Here is a 25446-nt window from a genome sequence, read left to right on the forward strand (position 1 = left end):
CTATTTGATTTTTGTTAGTTTGGAATTATGAAAATGTGTTTTAAGCCATGTTTACACCAATATATTTTTGGATGAAAACGTATTGATTTTGCTGCATTTACGCCTCTCATCCACACTGGAATGGCATTTTCCTCCGCTAAAATCCAAAACTTCACCACAAACTTTGGTGCCGTTCTTAGTATAGTTGCATTTCTTTCTTTTCTTTTTTCAGTTTTTATTTCAGTTAAAGCAAATGTTTTACTTTTGTTAACACTGCTCTAGTCCTATCACGGAGCTGGCTGTGTATTATTTTTCTATTCTGCTGCAATAGAACTGCAATTTACCATTTTCTGTCTTGCTGGTTTTCTCTACTTCTCTTTTCCACCTTATCACGTTGCTGGTATGGTTTCACATAAATGATGCAGTGGTCTGTTCACTAGGCCATTTCCTCATAAACTCCCTACTGCGCACCCGTGTGCCAAACCATGATATCATCACTGTGTGCCACATCAGCTGGATGGCTCTGGAAAGTGTAAAAGTGACACTTTCCAGAGCCACCCAGCTAATCAGGCCACAGTTTGTTAGCGTGATAACAATGATAACTCCTATGACTTGGGATATGTAATTAATAGTTAGTAATTCACCCAGAAAACACAAAAGGAGATGTTAGGAAAAATTTTTGTCACCGATCACTGTCTTTGTATGCAAGAAGGTTGCAATGGAACTGAATGGTTACTGAGGCTAACATTTTGTCTAACATTTTCTGTTTGTTCCACAAAAGATAGAAAGTCCAAATGGGTTTGAAACAACATTTGATGGTGATTTAAAATATGACATTTTTGGGTGAACTAACTATCCCTTTAATGCTTTTATTTGCATATTTATGAGGTTAATGACATTGGTTGGAGAAGTACAACATTTGAAAGAGCATGCAGCCTGTTTTAATAACTGCTTGTACATCTGTGGAAATGTCGGCACATAAATTCACTTTGGCTGTCATAGATCTTCTGAAATCTAATACAAAAACACGGTCTCTTCATCACTCCAGTTAATGTGTTTGCAGTCATTGTTTTCATTGACTTTTGTTTAGACACTGACACTAAACGCAGCATTTGAAAGTTTATTTGACTAGGGTTGCACCGATTCCGATATGGGAAATCCCAATATCGGTCAATGCCGATAACAGCGTTATTTTTTTGCTTAATCAGTTTAGAATATCTTTACATTATTGTGTGGAACTAATTGGGAGTACTCTTTAATATGTAAAGAAACTCAAACCTCCAACTACACATTATTTCAATATAAACATATAGTTTATTAAGAAATGCTTTATTAAGAACTAGTATACTGGATAATGTAGCAGCAAAATTAACAGTAATTCCAGTCTTCATGTCTTCAGTAGGAAATAAACCAGTGTTTATTTTTGCCTTTTTTTTTTTTTTTTTTTTTCAACTTGCATCTGGATTTTACAGGATTCAGATCTTCAGTTCAATTTAGTTGTAAGACATCAGTCCATTTTTCATTCTCACAGTTATTTTTTGGAACCCATTCAACTTAAATATTGTAATAAATTGTTAAAAAAATATATATATTAATGGTGACAATAATAATAATATTATTAATATTATTGACTTTTAATTTTAAATGCAACAGTAATATATTTAAATCGTGCACTTTTTAAACCCTCACGCTTTTATTTTGACATTCTAAACTCTCCATTCTAAAAGTCCAGTATGTGTCTGTTTGTAGGCAAGTTCAGAGTAGTTTAATTTGCTTCTTATTCAAATTTGGATAAAATATTTGTTAATATGCCGTTCTTAACCCTCTGGGGTCTGAGGGTGTTTTGGGCCCTGGAGAAGTTTTGACATGCCTTGACATTTGTGCTTTATTCAGTTCCTTAAAAACATATAAATGGCTAAAGACTGATAACACTGTATTCAGCACAAACTGGGCTACAATAATATGTGAACAACATGCATGTACAGGTTTGTATTTTTGAGAAAATAATGATTATGCATGGTTTTTGAAAAATCACAATTTTAAGTCATTGAAATAAGGTCATATAACACATACTAAACATTTGTCCACAAGACTTTTGAGAACTGGATCTTGTAGCCTAGAGTTTTTGCTACAAAATGTGAAAACCATCCTACATTCATACAAAACAATATAGTAATTTAACTTTTGTAAGACACTTTTAGTGTTAGAAATGTCATATGCGAGGAGGCGTGAACTATCATGAATATTGATTGTAATTCACACCTGAGGATACAAAAGACCCCTCTCCTGGGCCCATCAATGAGGAATGTGACCGAAAGAGAATGAATGTGAGGAGACTTAATGATCAAAATCAAGTTTTAAGTTAAAAGAGGTAATTGGACTATACATTTTCTTTACATAAAGACTTATTGCTAGACCTACTGCTTATTTTAGACCTACACTACTATTTAAAATAAGTCTCTTCTGCTCACCAAGACTGCATTTATTTGATCCAAAATACAGTAAAATACAGCACATTACCGTATGAATAGCGCCCTCAGCCCGTGGGTGTGATCACATTAGGGATAACTAGCTGTGAAAGGAGAAGCTTTGTTTCATACAGATTACACTGCAGGAGAATATTTGTTTTAAATTTGAATTGTTTTATTTAAAAGTAGACATTTTAAGCTTTCTTTAGACACATGTTTCATGTTTGATTGATAAGTATTCGTTGAGTTTCAGTTGACCACAGAGACTGCTGAAAGCGCACCCTTATTGTTTTCTTTATTTTACAAAAGCACAAGGTTTTGTTGTTATTGTGAGTGTACACAAATAAAAGTAGACCCTTTGTAGTCTCTAATGATGTCTTACACTTATCTGTATGCCCCAAAATGACAGAGAATTTTATGTTATTTCCGCTGTAATGACGGAAAAATCCAGCAGGATGAGCTGGCATGTCTGTCGACCCCAGAGTGTTAATGCATATTGTATGTGAACCGAACTATTGAGTATCTACATCTGAGATGCTGTTCTTGAATAGTGCTCAAATATTGCGCTCTGCTGTGAAGGCTAAAAATAGCTGCGAGTGCATAACCATCCTGTACGTGTCAACAGAGCAGAACCATTCACTAACGCGCTGGTACTGCGCATACTATATATTTACTTATTAAGCACAGCCTTTTGTGATTCACAGAGCTATCGCACGTCTTCAAGTGGCTTTGAATAAAATGCATGAGTCCCTGTCCCCCATTTTATCAGTTCTGAAGTACTTCCTGTTCTGAATAAGCCCAAGCACAGGGCTGAAAACACCTTGAAATCGTTGCCACATTTAGAGCATCGCTAAATGTTTACAGCCATGTCTCATCTAGATAAAGGAGTCCTTTTACAGAGTTTGTGGTTAACTATTTCAGACCTGCGCTGGGGGAAGGCCCTGTAAGCGTTTAGCAGGTCATTATCACTGAAGGCATACCCATAGATGTATTGAGTAATTATCCTCTGACAATACCTCCATTCTCACAGACAGCTCTGACAAAAGAGGACAATGGGAGAGGAAGGGAGGCTTAAAATGTGTTGTGGCAGTTCAGTTTCCATCCAGGCTTTTCTCGCCCCTCACCCTATAGAGCTTCCTGGACATGCCTCTCCAAATCACTTTATTATGTTTCTGTCTCTTTCTGATACTTTTTAAAGGGATAGTTTACCTAAAAAATGGTATTGTCTTGTGCTCAGCCTTATGACTTCTTCTGTGAAATACAAAAGGTTTTTAAGAATATCCTTTCCAATGTTTTTAATACAATATAAGCAAATGAAGACTGATGCTGTAAAGCCCTAAAATGAATAAAAGTAAAAAAAGAAAAACAGTAACATAAAAGTGCGCTATTTGATTTGTCATTCCACTTGACATCATTCCTTGACATGTTCATGAATTAGAATCCAGTTCGCAAAACTGACCTGAATGATTCTCAATAACTCACCCATTTATACACACCAATGTGAAATATCTACGGTCCCTCACATTTGTGTGTATGTGATAGTACACTGGGGTAATCCCAGATTTTTACGTAAGAGGGGAAACTACACTATTAATGTGCAATTCCTCAGCAGATCGCAATAGAAAGTTAAGGAAACAAATTTACACAAGTGTTGCAGGCAAATTACATTGCTGCAGAGAAAACTGGGTACTGAAGGAGCCGCATGTACACGTGAGTGACGAGTATGACACTTATACCATGCATGTAAATGGGAACCTATTCTTTCTTGCAATACACCGCTTTCTAGTAATAAACTGCATTCTGGTGTCCATGTAAATGTAGTCTCAGACTCAAATTATTGGAGTGGTAAATGACATAAAGACACAAAGTTATCACATGACTTCAAAAGACTTTGAAATATAACACACAAATCCTTTGGAGCAATATTAAGATATTTTTATTGAGTGGATTTTGTCATTTTGGAGCTCGACAGCCCCAGTACTCATTTACTTTCAATATATGATCAGGATATTTTTTTTTATTAACTTTTTGTGTTGTGTGGACGAAGGTTTCAGAACATGATAGGAGTAAGCAAATGATGACAGAATTATAATTTTTGGTGAACTGTTCTTTTAAACTTTCCATTGTTTTGATATTTTCCATCTTCTAGAACAGTCTCCTGAAAGATGTCTTTTTGGAGTCTGCTGTCACCTCAAAACTATTTCAAACATGAAGATTTTTGATCTTCTAAAGTTTCAAGTTACCCTTGTTATACAGCGGGGGATGCGAGGTGGATGTGTGCCACCTGTAGTGAATAAAAAGCTAAGCCACACGCTGTACCAGAGATAGCACCACTTTGGTTTTTATTTTTACTGCCAATTATCTCTTGAGAATTTCCGTCTCTGATTTTATTATCTTTTTTTCTCCCCTCTAGCACATCATACTCAATGGTGTGCCATGCTTTTCAATTTTCTATCTTTCTCTTTCGCTCTGTCACTCTCTCTGTCTCTTTCTGTATCTCACAGTCTCAGCAGGCTGTCTGTCTATCAGTCTTTTGTCTTCGCACTCACGCTCTGTTTCTCTGTCTCTCTTTGTCTCCATCAGCAAACCACCAGGCCCACATTCTTTGCAAGGAAGTTTGAAGCCAGCGTAAATCAAGAGATAGTGAACCACCTGGACGTCTTCTTGTTTGGGAGTATGCCCCAGGGCACGCCGGGTCTCAAGGCCTACTGGGAGAATGTTTTTGAGGAAGCTGATGGGATTCACACCCTGTCCGATGCACAGCTAACCCATTATCATGCCTTTGCCCGATTAGGCCTGGCACGAACTGCCAGCTCGCTTCAGGGTGACAATAGTGACAGCAGATGCAGGTCAGTACTGTTGTGCCTTGAATTGTCATCATGCTTAAAGGAATATGAAAATTCTCTCATCATTTACTCACCCTCATTCCATCCTAGATGTGTGAGACTTCTCTTTCTTCTTCAGAGCACAAAGATTTTTAGAAGAATATCTCAGCTCTGTAGGACCATACAACCATGCAAGTGAATGGTGACCAAAACTTGCAAGTCAAGTCAAGTCAAGTGGTTTTTATTGTCGTTTCAACCATATACAGTTAGTACAGTACACAGCAAAATGAGACAACGTTCCTCCAGGACCATGATGCTACATATAAACAACAAAGGACCAACACAGGACCACATGAGACTACACAACGAAATAAAATACCTATATATACCTATATAAAGTGCACGTGCAAACATGTGCAAAAAGTAGGGACAGTACAACAAATTTCTGACAATGAACAGGACAATAGATACAGCGCAGCGCCGACCAGTTTCTAAAAACGTAAACATAACATACTATAAGATACTGTTCTATGCACATAGCAGTTATTTAGGTAGCAGACAGTTACAAAGTGACAGTAATTAAAGTGCAACTCAGGACACGTGTGTGTGTGTGTGTGTGTGTATGTGTGTGTGTGTGTGTGTGTGTGTGTGTGTGTGTGTGTGTGTGTGTGTGTGTGTGTGTGTGTGTGTGTGTGTGTGTGTGTGTGTGTGTGTCAAACCAGACTCTGAGTATTGAGGAGTCTGATGGCTTGGGGGAAGAAGCTGTTACACAGTCTGGCCGTGAGGGCCCGAATGCTTCGGTACCTCTTGCCAGACGGCAGGAGGATAAAGAGTTTTTGTGAGGGGTGTGTGGGGTCGTCCACAATGCTGGTTGCTTTGCGGATACAGTGTTTTTTGTAAATGTCTTTGATGGAGGGAAGAGAGACCCCAATGAGCTGAGCTGAAATCTATGAAGAGCATTCGAACGTATGAGTCCTTATTGTCTAGGTGGGTGAGGGCCAGATGGAGGGTTGTGGCGATGGCATCGTCCGTTGAACGGTTTGGACGATACGCAAACTGCAGTGGGTCTAGTGAGGGGGGCAGCTGGGTCTTAATGTGCCTCATGACGAGCCTCTCGAAGCACTTCATGATGATGGGTGTAAGTGCGACGGGACTGTAGTCGTTGAGGCAGGACACTGAAGACTTCTTTGGCATGGGGATGATGGTAGTGGCCTTGAAGCACGTTGGAATGACTGCGCTGCTCAGAGAGATGTTGAAGATGTCGGTAAGAACATCTGCTAGCTGGTCTGCACATCCTCTGAGCACTCTGCCAGGAATGTTGTCTGGTCCAGCAGCCTTCTGTGGGTTGACTCTATGTAGAGTTTTCCTCACATCTGCCGTGGTAAGACAGAGCACCTGGTCATTGGGAGGAGGGGTGGTCTTCCTCGCCACCACGTCGTTCTGCACTTCAAACCAAGCGTAGAAGTCGTTCAGCGCATCTGGAAGGGAGGCATCTTTCTCACAGGCAACTGATGTTGTCCTGTAGTTGGTGATGGCCTGGATGCCCTGCCACATGCGCCGCGTGTCACCGCTGTCCTGGAAGTGACTGTGGATTCTCTGGGCGTGTGCACGCTTTGCCTCTCTGATTGCCCGTGACAGTTTGGCCCTGGCTGTTCTTAGGGCTGCCTTATCGCCTGCTCTGAAGGCGGAGTCTTGGGACCTCAGCAGCGTGCGCACCTCCACAGTCATCCACGGCTTCTGGTTGGACCGTGAGGTGATGGTCTTGGAGAAAGTGACATCATCAATGCACTTGCTGCTGTAGCTGGTCACTGATGCTGTGTATTCCTCCAAGTTGGTAGAATCGCCATATGTTGCAGCCTCCCTGAACATGTGCCAGTCAGTACACTCAAAACAGTCCTGAAGAGCAGAGATGGCTCCTGCTGGCCAGGTTTTCACCTGCTTCTGAAGCGGTTTTGTGCGTCTGACGAGCGGTCTGTATGCTGGAGTTAACATAACAGAGATGTGGTCTGAGTAGCCGAATGGTGACCAAAACTTTGAAACTCAAAAATGCACAGAAAGGTAATCCACAGGTCTCCAGTGGATAAATCCATGACTTCTGAAGAGATCCAATTGGTTTTGGGTAAGAACAGACCAAAATTGAACCCCCTTTTCACTGTACATTTTGCCATTGCAGTCTCAAGGCACGATCATGATTTCAAGCTAAATTACACATCCTAATGCTTGGTTCATGCACAGAGCGCTAGATGGTGCTAGGAAGTGCAATCAAGCTTGAAATCATGATTGCCAAGGAAACTGCTGATATCAAGATTTATAGTGAAAAGAGAATTGCATTTTGGTCTGTTTTCACCCAAAATTGTATCTCTTCAGAAGACATGACTTAAAACATTGGAGTCTTATGGATGACATTTTTTGCTGCCTTAAACTTTGAAGCTCGAAAAGCACATTTGGTCAATATTCACTTGCATTGTATGGACCTACAGAGCTCAGATATTCTTCTAAAAAAGGAGTAGTTATGCCAAAATGAAATTCTGTAGATTTTTAACCCTCATGTTGCTTAAAACCAGTATATATTTTTCTCCCATGGAACACAAAATAAGATATAGCAGAATTTACTTGCAACATTGTTATGGTATTCCTCATTCGTAAGTTAATATAAATAAAAGCCTCTGCTAAATGAATAAATAAATGTTAACTATGATCAGGGCTGATTATTTCCTGTCAGGAAATGTGTTAGACTATTAGCATAGAACACATGCTGTGGATGAGAAAATGTCTCTTGTGTGGAATTAAGTTGAATTGTGTGACAATGACAGCAGAGTTGCAATTTGCTTAAAGCTTGACACATCAAGGAATATGATGAGTTTGTTAAAGCTAATGCGAAGGCTAGTTCAGTACAAAGGGACAGACTTCATCATTCAGAATCCAGTAAATGTGATTTAAGAACATTCAAAAAAAAAAAATTAATCTTGCCAATTTAATTTAAGAATGTTAATGTGAGTTAATCATGTGTTTTGTCTCATTGTTTTGTTTTTAACTAAGACCATTAACTCTGAAAACATGGAAGGTAGAGCTGAATGATTTCAAGAAATCTAATTACTATTGTTTTGAAAAATATTGCGATTTGAACTGTGATGTAATTGTAGAAAGTGTTTCCTTTTGACCAAAAATAAGTCATTTTCAAACACGCTTTACTGCCAATAGAAATACTGAACAAGAAAGAGTGTTCAGTTAACACTTGAGTCCTCTTAAAAACAAACAAAAATATATGAAACGTACAGATGGAAAAAAGAGATTCACATCTTCACATTGTATCTGTTTGCTGTGTGCCTGTTTTTGTCCACTTTGTGATGGGGTCTTAGCTCACTTTTCATCATAATTCTTTTTTACCAATAATAAGTTACAATTAAGTATATAATTTTTTATAATATTAACAACAACAAAAACTATTTTTAATTATTATAAAAAAAGTACCATATCTGTGTTACATTTACTTAAAGGTGCACTCAGTAATTTCTTCCTCATTAACTCCTAAAGACATGAATTGTAATTTCCCAGTATATGTTAGAAATCATGACCACTCGCATTAAAAGGAAGACTCTAGTCATATCAGTAACCTTATAAAGCTGTTTATTCTACATGGATAGGGTCCACACATGGGGGCTGCCATGTTAGGGTTCACATGAACAGCCGAATAGTACTTGCTTTTAAGATTAACATTTTTAAGATATCATTTTTTATGGATTCATAAAAATGACAAAGAAAAACAAAACGTATCAGAATCAGAATCAGCTTTATTGCCAAGTATGCTTGCACATACAAGGAATTTGTCTTAGTGATAGGAGCTTCCAGTGCACAACAATACAAACAATACCAAAAACAGCAGCAAGACATAGGTAATTAAAAACAAAAAAGAACACAAAATAATAATTATACATATACGTACATACTCACCTTCATACACACCCACATACACACATGTAGTGCAAATCTAATACAATCTGTTATATAAAGAACAAAAAACAGTATATTATGTACAGAGCAATGTAAGTAATGGCAGAAGTGGATATGTTGGATAATATAAATTAAAATTAAACTGTGTATTGCACATCATTATTGCTCAATGGGGCAATTTAATTGTTCATTAGATGGATGGCCTGAGGGAAAAAACTGTTCCTGTGTCTGACGGTTCTGGTGTTCAGAGCTCTGAAGCGCCGGCCAGAAGGCAACAGTTCAAAAAGTTAGTGGGCTGGGTGAGTGGTGTCCAGAGAGATTTTACCAGCCTTTTTCCTCAATCTGGAAGTGTATAGTTCTTGAAGAGGGGGCAGGGGGCAACCAATAATCCTCTCAGCAGACCGAACTGTCCTTTGTAGTCTTCTGATGTCTGATTTTCGTATACACAATGAATCAACATTTAACTTCCACTACTACCCCTCCCAATCAACAACCCCACCCCAACCCCCAATGAACATACCGTGGTCTCACATAAGTGCACACACACATTTATTATTATTTATTATTATTTTGGCTCCTGCAATGGGTATGGGGGCGTCCCATCCCTGTGCGTTGAGCCGACCAGATGAACCAGTTGTTTCCATTGCTGACGGTCTTGTGCCATCTGCTCTGCATCCTCCACAGCAACTCCATGTTGTTGGAGGTCGCCCGCAAGGACGTCAAGCCATCGGGTGCGGGGTTTACCTCGTGGTCGTCTCCAGCCTGCGACTCTCGGATCAAACTGGAGAATGGCTCTTGTCGGGTGGTCAGGAGGCAAACGGAGGACATGGCCAAGCCAGCGGGTGCGACGTTGCGCAGCCAGGCAAGATGCTCTGGGCTGGCACGCGCGGGCTCTAAGCACTTGATTGGAAATCCGCTGGGGCCACCTGATCTTCTCAATGGTCCTGAGGGCCCTGCTATCAAAGCCATCTAATCTTGTAATCAGTGTCTTATTTAAGGGCCAAGTCTCCGAGCCATAAAGCAGGATGGAGAGTACTGCTGAGTTGTAAATCCAGAGCTTCGTCTTGGCGTGAGATGGACTGGTGCCTCCAAAGTGGTTTCCAGAGAGACTGCAGAGCTGACGCTAGCCAGGGCTCTTCTGCGGGTAATCTCTGGTTTTAGGTCCCCGTTGTCTGTCACTAAGGATCCCAGATACACAAAGTTGTTGACAGGCTCTACAATATCATTGCTAAACTGCAGGGAGGTTGGATGCGGTCCATCACCGACATACATAAACTTGGTTTTTGTCCAGTTCACCTGAAGGCCAAGCTTCTCAGCCTCTTCAGCTGTATATGCCCAGAGCGTCTCTCAACTGGCTGTAGGACATGCTGAGCAGGATTGTGTCATCAGCGTACTCCAGGTCAGTCAGGTGGTAACTGCCGAAGCGACACTCCGGGACCCGCTCACAAACCCTAGACATCAGATGGTCAATGATGCAGTTGAAGAGGTCAGGAGCAGCCACGCAGCCCTGGCGTAACGCCACTGGAGATGGGAAACCAGTCTGAGTCTCTGCCGTTAATCACGGACACAGCTCTGAGCGTTGCTATAAAACAGCTTGAATAGTGCAACGATCTTGGGTGGTGCTCCAAGGGCTGTAGGATACTCCACAGTGAAGTATGGCAAACGGTGTCAAAGGCAGCCTTCAGATCTATGAACCCAATGTAAAGATGGCGATCTTTACGGAATTCATAGGTCTTCTCTATCATCAGCTTAACGGCAGAGATTTGGTCTATCGTGGAGTGGTTAGGCATGAAGCCAGCCTGCTGGGGGCGGCGGCTGCTTCTGATGGCTGGGAGAGCACGAGTGAGCAAAATCTTGGTAAAGAGTTTGCCTGGGATGGAGAGCAGGGTAATGCCTCTGTGGTTGCCGCAGACTAGCCTGTCACCTTTATGTTTCCAGAAGGGCAGGATGACTCCTCTGGTCCAGTCGCTGGGAAGCCTTTCTGTCTCCCACACCTCATTGAATATGTGGGTAAGCCACTCGACAATGGTTTCACCCCCAGAATTTAGCATCTCAGCGGTTATTGCACAGATGCCGGGGGCTTTCCTGTTGTTTAGTTTTTCCAGAGCGGCTCTGACTTCCTCAGGTGTGACAGGGTCTGTATTGCAGACAGCACTTAGGGCTGTAGCATTAACGGTCGATAAGGTGGCGGTATCAGCAGGGGAGGTACCGTGCTGCAGAAGGAGGCTGAAGTGCTCTTTCCAGCGTTCAAGGCAGTTTGCTTCAGTTGCTATAAGATTGCCATCGGACTCTTTCACCAGGGCTGTCTTGATACGTGGACCATTACGGGCTTGGCGCAGCAGACTGAAGACATGGCTCATATTATTATTATTGGCCGCGGACTCTAGGTGTTTAGCTTCTGCCTGCCAGAACTTCTCCCTATCCTCAGCTATAGCCACATTGCGCTGACGGTTCAGTTCAGTAGGGTCTCCCTAGACGGGCCGGTCTCCAGGATAGGTACCAGACAAACAAAGACCCCAGCATGTCGGTATGCTGTAAGGTGGCAGCCCCACCAACCGACTATCCTGCGGAGGGCTAACAACCCACCAGGAAAAAAAAACTTTTTTGTTACGAAACCGATCAGAGAAAGTAGCCGGACAGCCCAACACGACAAGGGACCCCAGCCTGACCTCGACCAACGAGTACGGATCAACCTTCATCACAAGACCCGGGTCGCCACATGGAATGTTCAGACACTCCTTCGCTCCGGAGCTGCCACCCTGCTGTCCCGAGAGCTCTGCCGCTATAACATCTCCTTGGCAGGGCTCTGTGAAGTTCGATGGCACGGTAATGGCGTAAACAACAGCAGGCGTACCATTGCTATTTCTGGAGTGGCCCTGAGAGACGGACAGGCCTTTATGGCGTGGCACTTGCCATCCCAAAAACCCTCCGCAAGTCCCTCATCAACTGGACACCCCTGAGCTGACAGATTACTGTCGGCCCGCTTTCTCCATCAACACGGCAAGATGACAGTAATCGCTGCTTATGCCCCTACCGATGTTGCTGACGAGGAAGCAAAGGATGCCTTCTTTGACCAACTTCACCAGGCTGTTGGCCAAGCCGCACACACACACACACATAATATATATATATATATATATATATATATATATATATATATGTAATAATCATACACCTCTAAAACTATCCACAGTCCCTACCCGAGAGTCCTCCAAAAATGTTAAATAACTACCCCATTTCCGATCAAATGAATTCCAGATCCACAGCCTTCTACACGACGACACCTCGAAAGCTGCCACCCGCCCCATCTCCTCGCACCACTCCGGAATTGAGGGCACTCCAGCTGACTTCCATCCCCTTAGAACGATCTGCCTGCCTGTCATAACACTGGTCAGGACCCAATTTCTTATGTATTTATCTCCTATATCGATGACCGCCCCATTGCCCAAAACACAGAGTCTGGGGGAAACAAAACCTGAGTGCCCAACACATCACACACAAAACTTAAATTCCTGGATCTCAGCACACCACCAAAAAACATGGGCCTCATGACCTTTTCCAAAAGCAGTAATCACCACTCCCAGAATATCTGCTGCTTTACGGGGGTATGATACTCTCAAAAATAGTACAGAGCAGGTGGCGCAGCTGTAAATACATAAAATATTGTCATTTTAATAACATTAAACTTCCCAAACATAGGTAAATGTAATGAAGCCCACCTGCCCACATCACTCGAAAACCTTTTTATTAAGGGTTCAAAATGAACTCTAACTACATCACACAAATGTGCTGGGAATAAAATGGCCAAATACTTAATGCCCTGTTTGGGCCACTGGAAGGTGCCCAGCTGAAAAGCTGTCGCTGCTGTACATTGACAGAGCCAAAGCTTTAGATTTAGACCAATTGACTCTGTATCCGGAGAACTTAGAAAATGTATTAATAATTCTGTGGAGGCCAGGCATAGATCTAGTGGGGTCAGAGATGAATAATAAACTAGCATCCACATCAAGCAAAAGCTTATGCACTATACCTCCTGCCACCACCCCTGGAAAATCATCTTCCTTTCTTAGAGCAGCAGATAATGGTTCCAGGGCAAGACAGAACAATAATGGGGAATGTGGGTAACCCTGCCGGGGGCGTCGTTTCGCTGTTAGGATTCTCCAAGTCTTGCAACTTTTCTCAGATGCGCTCTAAGTCTGCCTTAGTTGCTAGTGGGTTTGCAGCTATTTCCCTCTCCGATGACTCCAGATAATCATTCTGTTTCTCAACATCCGCCTCTCTTGTAACCATTTCGTCTCCCATGGAAGTGATTGATCGACGTATTACAGCAATATCCTCCAAGTTGGCAACGACCTTCGTCCACATTGCTGACGTGTTCATCACTTGACGCAGAATTTTCTTTACTGTCCAAATTAATTCCCGGGCTTTCGAGGTGTTGTTCAGGGGCTTCAGCTTGAGCACATAAGTGTCTTTTAATATCTCCAGAGACCAAGGATTTTGAATTCTTTGACATGCTGTCTTCCTACAACAGTTAAGAATCGGGGTGTATCGAATCTTACTGGTTCATAACACACAAAGTATTAAAACTAGCAATGTGCGCCGAGCTTGTCATTCACACGACCAAACCTTGCATGGCGCCATGCGACTCCTGAATATTACTTGCTTAATCTCAGTAACCATCCTGTTATCTGACAATGGCTGGGGCCTGGGTAGTTCAGCGAGTATTGACGTAGACTACCACCCCTGGAGTCGCGATTTCGAATCCAGGGTGTGCTGAGTGACTCAGGCCAGGTCTCCTAAGCAACCAAATTGGCCCAGATGCTAGGGAGGGTAGACACATATGGGGTAAATTTCTTGTGGTCGCTATAATGTGGTTCTCGCTCTCGTGGAGCATGTGGTTAGTTGTGTGTGGATGCCGTGGAGAATAGGAGTGGTGGTGGCGTAGTGGGCTAAGGCACATAACTGGTAAGCAGAAGGTCACTGGTTCGATCCCCGCAGCCACCACCATTGTGTCCTTGAGCAAGGCACTTAACTCCAGGTTGCTCCGGTGAGATTGTCCCTGTTATAAGTGCACTGTAAGTCGATTTGGATAGAAGTGTCTGCCAAATGCATAAATGTAAATGTAAATGAATAGTGTGAAGCCTCAATGCGTGCTCCATCTCTGTGGTAATGCGCTCAACAAGCCACGTGATAAGATGCGCGGATTGACGGTCTCGGACGCAGAGGCAATTGAGATTCATCCTCCGCCACCTGGATTGAGGCATTCCAAATTGGAGTGAAGAAATAAAAAAAGGAATTATGGCTGACTGTGAATATAAAATTTGTACGATGGCATCTGAAACTGAAAACTATTGATATTTCATGATGCTGCTTTCAAGCTGCTAGGTGTCATTGTAAATCCAAGATGATACAAAGACAATAGTTACTGAGTGCACCTTTAACCTGTATGCGGCATAGATTTGTTGGTCTTTGTTTTGGCGCTACACTGAAGGAAGACATTGACAATGGCATTTTAATGCAGGGAAATGCTCTCATTCACTCTTCTGTCCACAAAAACCCGGTGTTATGAGGTTACTTTGAATTTGTGTAGTATAATTAGCAGCCAAGCATATTTGGTATTACAAAAACTTACAATTAGTGTAGTTCTGTCAATTTAACATGCTCTGCTCATTAGCCTCATGCGTGCTTTGAATATGTGTAAAGAGAACGGAGATGAGCACATTCATTATGTAAGCGCAGCGAGCAGAGCTTGCACACTAATTTATTTAATTCAATTGTGGCCTTTGTGGTTTGTTAATCACACAATGTCATATTGCAATTTCGATTTTGTTCAACCCTAACGAAAGGCATGTAGAGACAAAGAGAATAACGTTTTTATTTATATTTGTTTCGAAGTTGTGTAATTAACTGTCCGAGATTTGAAACAAGGTAGCTTAAAAAAAGCAGAGCCACCAAACTTTCGGGATTGGCAGATCTTGTTCTAAATATTCAGATATTGTATCGGCACACAAAATTTGTATTGGTGCATCCTTAGTGTGATCTAAAACCTGGATTATAGCACATACTGTAGAAGTTGTATATACATTTAGTACTGTTTGGAACTTGATAATAGGGGTCACCATCCGCTTTCATTTTTTGGAAAAGAGCTGCTTGGACATTCTGCTAAATCACTCATTTTGTATTCCAGGAATGAATAAAGAAAACTAGTTTTGTGTTATTGGAATTATGGTGTGTTTGTATTAATATGTCTGTTGGCATTCTGGATATTCTAAGCTTAAGAAGTGCACACACTCATTTGATGTGAAAATATCTGAAGAAATAGCCAATAGAGACTGCCGAGGGAAGCGCAGCTCTATTTGATCTCACTCGCTTAACAGATCTGAAGCTCCTCAGCTGCCCAAACATCTGTCATTAAGGAGATCGAGAAGGGCCGAAAGAGGATGAGCAATCGAGAGTTTGCCATTGTGGCTACCGTGTTTGTGTCTATTAGTGCTGAAATGCTTGCCATCACTCCTGTCTCTGTATATGGAGAGCGCTGATGTATTCAGATAAACGAGCCACAGTACTAGGACCCTGCGGGGTGATTTGCTAGGCACAAGGAGGTGGTTGTTGCTTGTTGGCGGGGGTGGGGTGGGGGTGGTCGAGGTCCACGAGTGAGAGAGTGCTCTGTTTTTCGCAGGCCTCTGTGACATCAGCGTCGAAAGGCAGAGGTGGGGTGCTTGAATAGCTGCTCTGTTAGTCCCCGTGTGTTGCCCACCTCCTGCGGTGACAGAGGACGAGGGAGGGGGGCCAGCCGCACCGGTGTAAATATTTGCTGTTCTGCTTGTCAGGCAAGCCGTGTTGGAATGGAGCACCTCCAGCCTGTGCTGGAATACTGATGAGCCCAGGGTGTAGATCGCAGAGAGTGCTGCCATCCACTCCACATGCTCTCCTGCATCTCTATCGGGTCCTGCTGCTCCTCCTTCTGTCTGTCTGTGTCAATGTTTCACAGCACAGCGCTTCAGTCACCTCTCCACAACTCCACATCCAGTAAAAATACACTTCACTGAGAATGGTAAAGGATTGAGTTGTTGTTCGGAGGAAGTTTTAAAGTTTTCATGAGGGTTTTTTTTTAGGGCTAAAAAAGTAGTGTTAAAACACAAAAAAAACTTTGAGAAATCATGGATAAATATCCCAGAATTCAGTCAAATATAAAAAAAATTGTGAGGTGTTAAAGACAGGGTTCCCATAGTCGTGAAAAACCTGGAGAAGGTCATTTTAAATCTTGAACATCAGGGAAATGTTTTGAAGACTTCAATGACATTACATTTGTCTAATTGTGGTCTACTCTAAAATATTTCATGACTGAAATATTGCTCTTGGTTAGAGTAAAATTTTCTTGTAAGCCAAAGTGATGTCTGATGTGTGGGAGAATCATTCTTTTGGGTCGTTCTTTTCAGAATGCCTTGTTTCTGCCTGTAGGTACTTTGCCATGGGGAATCCTGTGTCAGTCCACATCTACTTCCTGTCTGATGAGTTCCAGGGTTACCTGGTCAGGCATCACGCCACCAACCTGGCAACCAGCAAGCTGGAAACCCTGGAGACCTGGGTCATGCCCAAGCAGTTTTTCAAGTTCACCAATCCACCCAATACCTTCAACCGACTACAGTTTGCAGAGGTATGAAAACCCTTTTTTTCTTTTTTCGTGTAGTTCATAGCTGATTTGCGTAAAATGTATGTGTCCTCTGTTGGTAATTTTTATTAAAAGAAACTGTCAACCCACAGTTTTTCATAAATAAAAATTTTAGGATGGTGATTATTTTGTTCTGTCCCACTGCAGTAAAACATCTTGGCATTACATGGATGCAAAATCTCCCCTGCAGTGCCTTCAGAATGTATGCATTGCTAAGAAAATTGACTCAGAATATTATTGGCAATCTTACACTGCTGCACATTGTGCTTGACATACTCCTTTAAACAACCAATAATTCAGATGTTCTTCATTGATTTAGCTGTCAGGCAGCGCCATACCTGTCTTCTTGCCCTTTGGCGTAATCAGTAATTTGTCTGCCACAAGTATGGGGGATAAAATAATGACTTCATGCTGAACTTCCCTCAGTTTATCTGTTGGGAGCCAAGGGTATGTGTTAGCTTTCAGACACTAGATAGATGCGGGTAAATGACTTTGATCAGTATATAAAGATATTTTGATTTTTTTATATATATATATATAGTTACGGCACTGAACCCTGCCCGTAAACGCACTACAAAAGTTTATGTCTAGGGAATACGCTGAACAGGTTTCCGAATGCAAACTCAACTGTATCTGCGTGATGCATTACAATTAAATACATCACATAAAATAAAAAATGTTAATTAAATAAAGTCAGTCCTACCAAAATGAATGAATGGATGGATGTGTGTGTTAACGTGTCAGCTAGGAGTCGCCCAGAGAGAGGCCACTCATCTGTTGGCTTGGCTTCACTCTGGCTCGGTTGCGTGCGGCTTGGAGATCAGGTTTCCCGGCCCAGCCCAGGCATCAGTCGGTAAAGTTCAGTTTTAAAATGATGGTGATTTTAAGATAAAAGGGATACTCCTCAACCGGTAAAATTCACCGTAGAGGTAGAGTGAGGTGACTTCATCCACGCTCCTCCTCCTGTGTTCGTCAGTACCATCCCAACTACCTCCTAACAATATATACAGTATATATTTTTTTATTTTTTTTATTAAAAAAATAAAAAGTGGGTCCACTTTCCACCCAACACTGTTTTAAAATTAATACTTACCAACCACTAAATGTACAAAAAAATTGGCTTTGGTGAGTAAAATCTAAATTACTCTCCAGCTGACTGGTCATTTTATTAAGAACTCCAATATGACTTTGCTTAAGTTGACTTGTAAGAATGATAGTCTGCTCCTTACTTGTGTTATTGACGTGCATAATTCTAATCAAAGACATGCAAATAGTTTAAAAGAAACACCAATCTGTCATCAAATATCAAATGGTCTATGTGTCCTGTACCAGTAATTATCAATTTTGCTGCAAAAATGAGAAAAAATCTGGTCATCTCATTGCAAAGTTTATTTTGCGCTGTGGTGGACTTTGCATGGTTGTATTAACTTAACATTTCCTATAATTTACAGAATATTATAACGTGGACAGATAATTCCTAATTGTGTCTGTCATTTTGGAACATCACAGAACAAAAAGTAGTTGAAGCATGACATGTTTTAATTTAGTTATTTATCTGACTCCATTAAGATAAATCTGACTCCATTAGTGATCATTGTTAATAAAGTATATTTGTCCAAGGATAAATACTTTTTAAGAAACTGTTATAAAACATAAGTCGTACTTGATTTTTCAGATTAGCATTAATGTATAAATGTAGCGAGCCAGAGCCTCTGTGGTTAGCCAGGGAGAGGAGGAGAGCCTATCTACCTTAGCAGTTCAGTGGTACAGAACATAGCGGGTTTGAACGTGGAACTCAGAGGTTCAGAGTTGAGCAGCAAGTTAACATTATACAGAGGCAAATGGTCACAGGTCTGGAGGGGGAGAAGCACACCACCATGCTCTCCTAAACTTATGATCATTAAAAGTCTTCAAATGGCATCACAGAATGTTGTAAAATTTCCATAAACTTCACCACATCTCTATTCATTTTGTAGGCTGTACAACAGGGCTCTTCAACTACTTTCTTGCGAGGGCCGTATTATCTTAGCTAACATTTTCATTGCAAGTAACATGCTACTTAAAAAACACCCTTAGTACGGTGCATTTATTCATATTAAAATAGTTGCGGGGTATAATGTATATTAAATTATACTTTTTTATGTTCTGGCCATTAATTCCTTTAAAGATCTGTCTGAAGAACAAACATGACCTGCAAATAAATTTTTTATCAACTTTACTTTGAAAAAACAAAAAAATAACAATCATTTTAACATTTTTGGGTTGAAAATTAATAAATCTGAAGAAAAACATTTAGACCCGCTAAAGCCCTCTCACAATATCACATTATAAAGTGTCATGTTTACTTAATGCATTTAAATTAAATTTTCTTTTTGGGGAAAAAATAGACAAAATATCTATTCTTCCATTTTCTCTATAAAGTATCATCCTATCAGCCAAATGCCACAATCATGCCATGCTCCAAATCACTGAGATCACATTTTTCCCCCGTTCTGATGGTTGATTTGAACAATAACTGAAGCTCCTGACCCGTATCTGCTTGATTTTATGAAGATCAAACACAACATTTTCAAGAAGCTAGTTTCTCTGGTGCATAAGGTGAGAACCAAAAATAATCAGGAGATTTGCAGGTTCAGTTTCATTTTATAATTTTTTTCCAAGCTCTACAGACCTGACATGATCATTTGACACTACAAGAATAGTGAATAAATTAAAACTTTTCAGCGCATTATATTTGAACGTTCAGTTTTCATAATCCTAATATGCATATGTGCTGACAACATTTTACATTTATGTATTTGGCAGACTATGCGAATTACAGTGACAATACCCCCGGAGCAACTTGGAGTAAATGGTAAATGTCTGCACTTATATAGTGCCTTTTTAACCTTAACAGTATTCAAAGCGCTTTACACTGCGTCTCATTCACCCATACACACACACACATTCATACACCAATGGCCGCAGATCTGCCATGCAAGGTGCTAGCAACTTAGGGTTCAGTGTCTTGCCCAAGGACACATGTGGGCCGGGATTTGAACCACAAACCCTGCGATTAATGGCTGACCCGCTCTACCAACTGAGCCACAGCCGCCTTCAAGGACACAATGTGGCTGTGGGGATCGAACTGGCAACCTTCTGATTACCAGTTATGTGCTTTAGACCACTATGCCACCACCAATCCTGACACAGCTGACAAAAAAAAACGCTATAAAATGCTCACCTAAACTGTTTGATCCATGTTTAGCAAAGCACTCTGATATTTCAGATGGTGAGACAATTGTATCAAAAATCAGTCGGGTTGCCAGACAAAGATGACTGGCAGGCTGGATTTGGCCAGTTGACTAGTCCTGAGACCAAACATGATAAGATAATCAATGGAGACACAGAAGTTGCATTACAGTGAGTACAGTATCAAAGTTTTAGTCCTGTATTTGAATGGTCACAACTTTCACTGGTGTTTGGCAGGGGACCGATCCTGTCTGTTCCTCCAGGATGAGCCACCCTATGTTGACAATAGCAGGTGCCACAATCCTTAATATACATGCCAATTAGTATTGTGCTCCAGTCTGGTCCTACTATGTGACACCAGAGAGATATCTAATTTAAATGCATAAGAGACTTTTACGCCAGTTTGGCGCTACTTTGTGATGTGATAGAGATATCTAGTTCAAATGCATCAGATGCATAATCCAAAGAGACTACCACTTTGCTCAACCCTACAGTTCTGACAGATTAAAAACAAGGAAACCATTCAACCTATGGCATCAGTTTTGATTTTAACCATGTTTACATGGCATCATTCCCTCTGTCTCTCTCAACGACTTTTACCTCAGTAGAAAATTTGCCGTCAGAAGTTTATTTAAAATTGTCAAAAGTTTTTTTTTCCTCCAAAACTCCATGTGGAAATACATTTGTGGACTATTCTTGCTAATTTAACCATTAAACCACCAAAATAACAACATTACAATAGGTCTTCACGTTTTGGTGACAGGTGCAGTTTTAGCGAGAGATTAGCTCATCTCGTATATGATGCTGCAAGTTATATTCTAAGAAAAAACTGTTGTATTGTAATATAATGCCATTAACATAGTCAAAAATATTTTAATAAATAATGCAAAATAAAGTTTCATAGCCAGTAAGAAACATTAATACAATTTTGAACCGTGCCTATGCAGCATTTCCCAAAAGCATTGGAGGACTGAGCACCCGTCCTTGGGGGACACCAATGGACAAGACAGCAGGGCTGTAAAGTGCTTTAACCAACACCATCTGGGTCTCAAATGTCTTCCAACAGAATTATCAAATTGATTTGCTGTGTTTTACTGAGGTGCGGGCAAGGCTGGGGAGGGATATGGGACAGGTCAGCCATAAAGAGAGCCCTGCTGTCGGTCACATGGCATCGATAGAAAACGTTGTAGTCTCTGAGAGTGGCCACAGGGCGCTGGCGTTTGACTGCTCCAAGCCACAGCCACCCCCTCCTTCCCACAAGTCAAATTATCTCACTGTGGGAGCCTGAAACATTACACCGGGCACTGCTGATCATTTAATGCAATTATGCTCATCTCATCTGGTACTGGCACTCCCAGTTGGTGCCATGTGTTTCTTTTCCACGGGGTCTTGTGCATTCATCTGCAGTATTTGCCTCTTTGTGCCTCTCTTAGGGAGATATCTGTATGTACAGAACTGAGGCATCCTTTCACTGTGGTTTCTTTGGGGGCAAATTCCAAGGACACTGAAAGTTTTATTAGCTTTCATAGCAGTGCAGAGAGTGTCTTAAGGGAGTAAACTGACACATCTCTGCATCAAGAATGACATAGTCTGTCTCAAAGCCCCCAGGACTATGTTCTCTTTCTCTCTCACACCCCCTATCCGAATATGCATTCTTCCTTAATATATAGTATGCCAAATGCGGTGTCAATTGAGTATTATGTCCAAACTCTCAGTAGGTGTAAAACAGTAAGTGAAAAAAAAAACCCTGATGACCTACTACATCCTCAAGACTATGAAATGTGTTAATAAGTTGGACACTTTACTATTCACTTTACTTTAAATGTTGAATTAAAATAAAAAATTCAGAGAACTACAAGTCTGACTACTCCTCTCCATTTGTAAGTGCTATATACAGTGGCAAGAAAAATTATGTGAACCCTTTGAAATTAGCTGGCTTTCTGCATTAAGAGTAATTTAATGTGACCTCATATTTTTAACCAGTTCCAATGATTCCTTCAAGCCTTTATCTGACACTCTTTGGATTTTTTACCTCATTGAGCATTCTGCGGTGTGCTCTTTGAGTGACATTGGCTGGACGACCACTTCTAGGGAGAGTAGCCATAGTACTAAATCATTTCCATTTATAGACAGTTTGTCTAACTGTAGACAGATGAATATCTAAGCTCTTTGAGGTAACTTTGTAACCCTTTCCAGCAAAGCAACAATTCTTGATTGTAGGTCTTTTGAGATCTCTTTTTTTTTTTTTTGCAAGACACGTCAGCAGATGCTTCTTGTGAATGGGAAACTCAAAATGTTTGAGTGCTTGTTCAAAGTAGTAGTCAAAAGTCAAAGTAGCCCTAACCCACACCCCCAATCTATTTTCATTAATTGGATGCCAGGTTTGCCAACTCCTAATTAGCTATTGTTGACATCATTAGCCTAGTGATTCAATGCTTTTTCCAACCTACACTGTGAATGTTTGAATGATGTTTTAAATATGTCCAATAACATTACAGTAATTTGTGTCATTAGTTAAAACAGATTGTGTTTGTTCAGTATTGTAACTTAGATGAAGATCAAACAAGATTTTAAGCTAAATGTATACATAAATGCAGGTAATTCCAAAGGGTTCACATACTTATTCTTGCCACTGTATATGCCAAGAAGGCTGTTCCTTGTGGCAAAATTTTGTTTATTTCACAAAACCAGAGGGAAATATTTTCGCGGTTGTTGTTACTATATTATATTATTGTTATATTATTATGTCATAATATTCATTATGTCCAGGATTGTATTCATACTACTTACCTGCATACCTTAAGAACATACCTTTTTAAATGGCTAAGAAGTATATTTTTAATCAGATGTGGTACATACTGACAGTACAAGAATTCAGACGCAGCTACTTCCCTTGTCTAATACTAATACTAATTCTACTCCATTCTTCCTAGCTACCTTTTACATGCAGCCCAATTATCTGTTAAAAATAAGTACTATGTAGTGTGATAAATTAGTATAAGCATCTCAATTGAAAAGAAATGCATGCATAGTGCATCAAAGGACAACGTTCTAGAGAAAACAATCAGGTGATGCCTCTTTCAAAAAGGTCATTAGTTCTTTTAACTGCAAGGCAGGATTTCAGCCATTATGATTTCTCCCATTCAGTTGTGTACAAGTGGACCATCTCATCCACTTTGTAATGTCTCTGGTTACGTATAAATAGTACATTCAAAATCTGCAGTTAGATTTAATTGATTTGGACTGATGAAAATCTGTGCATATAAACATGGTCAGTGTTTCTGTCTCTCACTTCAATCTTCACTTTAGACTTTCTCAGTTGTCAATTTAAAGAGCAGATGTACTCACTAATCTTGCCTCAAATTTCAGACAATTAAAGAGCCCTAATACCTCAGCCCTCTCTTGTCTAATGTATCGGTTTCTTCACTCTGTTTTTTCCCTCTTATAATATCAGATTGGAACAGATTGGGATGCCAAGGAAAGGATATTCCGAAACTTTGGGAAGCTAATGGGGCCCATGGACGAACCTGTGGGAATGCAGAAGTGGGGGAAAGGGTCAAATGTCACTGTGACTGTGGTGTGGATTGACCCCACCAACGTCATAGCTGCCACCTACGACATACTGATCGATGCAAGTGCTGAATTCACACACTACAGGCCTCCTCTGAATCTGCCACTGCGACCAGGCATGTGGACTGTACGTGTGCTACACCACTGGAGTCCCGTGGCAGAGACGCGATTTCTGATCACTCCAATGACCCACCACAAGCACCTGCCAGTACACCAAGGTGAGAGTTTTAATGTGCACTGGTCAGGTGCAATTCACAAATTAATCATTCTATGAACTGGTTCTTTTGCACAGTATTTGTTAATTACTTGCCTGTTAGATCATTGTATGTAGAGTGAAAATTAGAGATGGGCGACTTTCTGGAATCATAATTCAACATTTTATGCAATCTGTGAAACTTAATCAAAACATGGTAATAAAAGCAGTATTTAACAAAATATTAAGAACGCATTTAAAAAAAAAAAGAATGCATACAATTGCCATGCAGGTATTTCTGCATGATGACTCAAATTATCAATGAATAATTTTTTACCTGGGGAAACTGGGAAGTGTTTGGGAAATCTTTTAGGAAATAGTCATTACTGTTTCAGATCCATTTAGTGCGGCTAGTTGCATAGTAATTACGCACTGTACTTTAAAGTTCACTGCATAAATATAAATGACTCCACGACCAACAGCACTGCCTTTTCTGACGTCTCTCTTAACTGAAGAAATGTAGACATTTATGAGTTCCATCTTAGCCTTTGTACATCACTTGAAAAAATGCTGTTCAAAGCATTCTGCGTTTAGATGTTCTCTAAACGCAGAATGTTCTCTCCAGCTTGTATATTTAAAGCAGTGTGGAACACTCATTCCTCCAGATATAATGACTAATCCTCTAGCATTTTGGGTCCTGTTTTTGCACACAATAGTCTGACACTATGACACATTGTGTATTAAACTGCCTCAACCTTTCAGGTCATTCCACTCCGCACCCCCTGCTTTCAAAGGCACTTTCTGCCTTCACGTCAAGCTTTGTACCAGGGCCTCTTCATTGCCTAAATATAGCCCCTGTTCAGTCACAAATGAGTAATACACCAGCCTAGCTCACCTTTTATTAAAGATTACTGTGCAGGACAGAAGGGGCTGTTATTGGTATCTCTGGCCCATTAGAGGACATTTAGAGTGTAAGTGTGGTGTGCGGTCATCAATGCTGCCATGCCAATGCAAACTGCAGTAGCTTAACATTTGTCAAAATGTTAAAGAGATAATTGCTCAAGGTTCAAGGTTCAGAGATAATTGATTGAAAATTGCAGTAATCACACTGAAATTTTTTTTTAAAAATTAAATAAAATCTTACTGTTATTATTCTTATTTTTGTCTTGTTTTCCAGTAAAAATATGCAAATATCCTAAAAACAAGATATAGTGAATTGTGGAGAAAAATTGCAAGATATTAAGTATCGTTTTTTGAAAACAACATTTGTGACATTATAACAAAATAAATATTTGGGAAAAAATGAGGTAGGTGTTGTTAGATTTCTCTGAAATCAGTACTATATATGTTATGTTATTTTGCTTAAGTAAATTATTTTAAGGATGTTTTGATAATTTTCCTTTTTTTTTTTTTTATTTTTTATAAATGTACAGAATCCACATTAAACCAAAAAAGCAATTAGGGGTTCCTATAGTTCAACTGGTAGATTATGGCATTTCCAGCAAGGTCATGGATTTTATTCCCAGGGACAAGGCTGTCGGACTGGGGGTAATGGGG

General features: G+C 40.5%; 1 protein-coding gene across 1 annotated transcript in view; it reads left to right on the top strand.

Moving 5' to 3' along the window:
* LOC127652262 (xylosyltransferase 1-like) overlaps nt 1-25446 on the top strand; it is a 117218-nt gene that overhangs the window by 84214 nt on the left and 7558 nt on the right. The window contains exons 8-10 of the mRNA XM_052138401.1: nt 5031-5296; nt 16685-16880; nt 23581-23914. Of these exons, the coding sequence (XP_051994361.1) occupies nt 5031-5296; nt 16685-16880; nt 23581-23914 (796 nt within the window). The remainder of the gene's footprint in view (nt 1-5030; nt 5297-16684; nt 16881-23580; nt 23915-25446) is intronic.

Source organism: Xyrauchen texanus, chromosome 12, assembly GCF_025860055.1.
Source record: "Xyrauchen texanus isolate HMW12.3.18 chromosome 12, RBS_HiC_50CHRs, whole genome shotgun sequence".
Taxonomy (NCBI): Eukaryota; Metazoa; Chordata; class Actinopteri; order Cypriniformes; family Catostomidae; genus Xyrauchen; species Xyrauchen texanus.